Source organism: Pelodiscus sinensis, chromosome 1, assembly GCF_049634645.1.
Source record: "Pelodiscus sinensis isolate JC-2024 chromosome 1, ASM4963464v1, whole genome shotgun sequence".
NCBI lineage: Eukaryota > Metazoa > Chordata > Testudines > Trionychidae > Pelodiscus > Pelodiscus sinensis.
The window spans coordinates 332,505,503-332,507,295 of record NC_134711.1 but is presented as its reverse complement, the minus strand read 5'-3'; the positions used below and the strand labels follow the sequence as shown (position 1 = coordinate 332,507,295).

Sequence of the window (1,793 nt, the reverse complement as noted above, 5' to 3'; positions counted from 1 at the left end):
TCCCATCCCTTAGGCACCCAAACTTTATCTTTGTTTTGGACATGGCTGCGAATGACCAGGTGTTTACTCTGGGCTCCTGGCAGTGAAACTGGCCTTAAACTGTGCACATTGTATCTCATATTAATATTGTCTTTCCATCCAGGCATTCATGCTGGACCACGACTGAGAACCTGGGCATATGCAGAAAACCAGGGGCAGACACTGTAACTGCAGGTGACACCATTCTGACTCCGTGTAGGACACCTTCTCCCATGTTCCATGTCAGATTCCAACACTACCATCTTCACCAACCCCTCCACTTTCATCCTGCTGGGCATTCCTGGCCTGGAGATGGCCCATGTCTGGATCTCCATCCCCTTCTGTGCCATGTACGTCATCGCTCTCTTGGGGAATTTCACCATCCTCTTCATTGTGAAGACAGAGCCGAGCCTCCATGAGCCCATGTACTATTTCCTCTGCATGTTGGCCGTCACTGACCTTGTCCTGTCTACATCTATCCAGCCCAAAATGCTGAGCCTCTTCTGGTTCAATTCCAGGGAGATCGATTTCAATGCCTGCCTCACCCAGATGTACTTCATTCATGGCTTCTCAGCAATAGAGTCTGGGATCTTATTGGCCATGGCGTTGGATCGCTACGTGGCCATCTGCCATCCCCTGAGACATTCCACCATCCTCACAAACCTCATGGTGACCAAGATCAGCCTGGCCATGGTGCTGCGTGGCTGCATGCTTGCATTGCCATACCCCTTCCTGACGAAGCGATGGCCATATTGCAGAACAAACATCATCCCCCACTCATACTGTGACCACATAGCAATCGTGAAACTGGCCTGCGCTGACATTCGTGTCAGTAGTTACTATGGTCTCTCTGTGGTATTATTTGTGAGTCTGGATGTGTTCTTCATTGTTGTATCCTACAGCCTGATCCTCAGAGCCATCTACAAGCTCCCCACAAAGGACGCCCGACTCAAGACTTTTGGGACCTGTAGCTCCCATGTTTGCGCCATGTTGGCCTTTTACATCCCAGAAATATTCTCCTCCCTCACACATCGGTTTGGCCACAATGTGCCCATGCATGTTATCATTCTCTGTGCCAATGTGTACATTCTGGTTTCTCCCGTGTTACACCCCATCATCTACGGAGTGAGGACCAAACAGATCCGGGACCGTCTGCAGCAGCTCTTTACTTATAGAAGGAATTAAACATTTTCTCCTGATGTCTAGACTTCAGAACGAGCCCTGGGCAGAGCACTCAGAGGGTATGTCTGCACTACAGCGTTATTTCGAAATCGCTTATTTTGAAATAACGCGTCTACATCCAAAATGCATTTCAAAATAGTTTTTTTCTATTTTGAAATAGTGTGTCCACACTGAGTGGACGTTGAATCACATTGAATGCTGGTTGGAACCAGTTCTGGCAGGGCATCAGGTCAGAAGTTACTTTGTGGCCAGGGAGGCCAACAGGACACCCTGGGAATGGCTGGAGGCCCCCTATTTTGAAATAAGTGTCTACACAGCACTTATTTCAAAATAGCAATTTCAAAATTGGTGCTATTCCTCATGGAATGAGGTTTACCAATTTCCAAATAAGCCCTCCGCTATTTCAAATTAATTTCGAAATAACGGAATGGCTGTGTAGATGCTAGGAAAGTTATTTCGAAATAACTTTGCTGTGTAGAAATACCCAGATAGAGATGCTCAGATAGACATTAAGGCTGTGTCTAGACTGGCAAGTTTTTCCGGAAAATCATCTGATTTTCCAGAAAAATTTGCCAGCTGTCTACACTGGCCGC

General features: G+C 47.1%; 1 protein-coding gene across 1 annotated transcript; it reads left to right on the top strand.

The window, feature by feature from the left end:
* The first annotated feature begins 213 nt into the window (after positions 1 to 213).
* Positions 214 to 1,203, top strand: LOC102456064 (olfactory receptor 52E4-like). Its single transcript, XM_075937416.1, has one exon. The coding sequence runs from the start codon at positions 259 to 261 to the stop codon at positions 1,201 to 1,203; it is 945 nt and encodes a 314-aa protein (XP_075793531.1). The 5' UTR covers positions 214 to 258.
* Positions 1,204 to 1,793: the final 590 nt, after the last annotated feature.

Coding starts and splice junctions, on each gene's coding strand:
- LOC102456064 (XM_075937416.1), top strand. CDS start 259: ATGTCAGATTCCAACACTACCATCTTCACCAACCCCTCCACTTTCATC.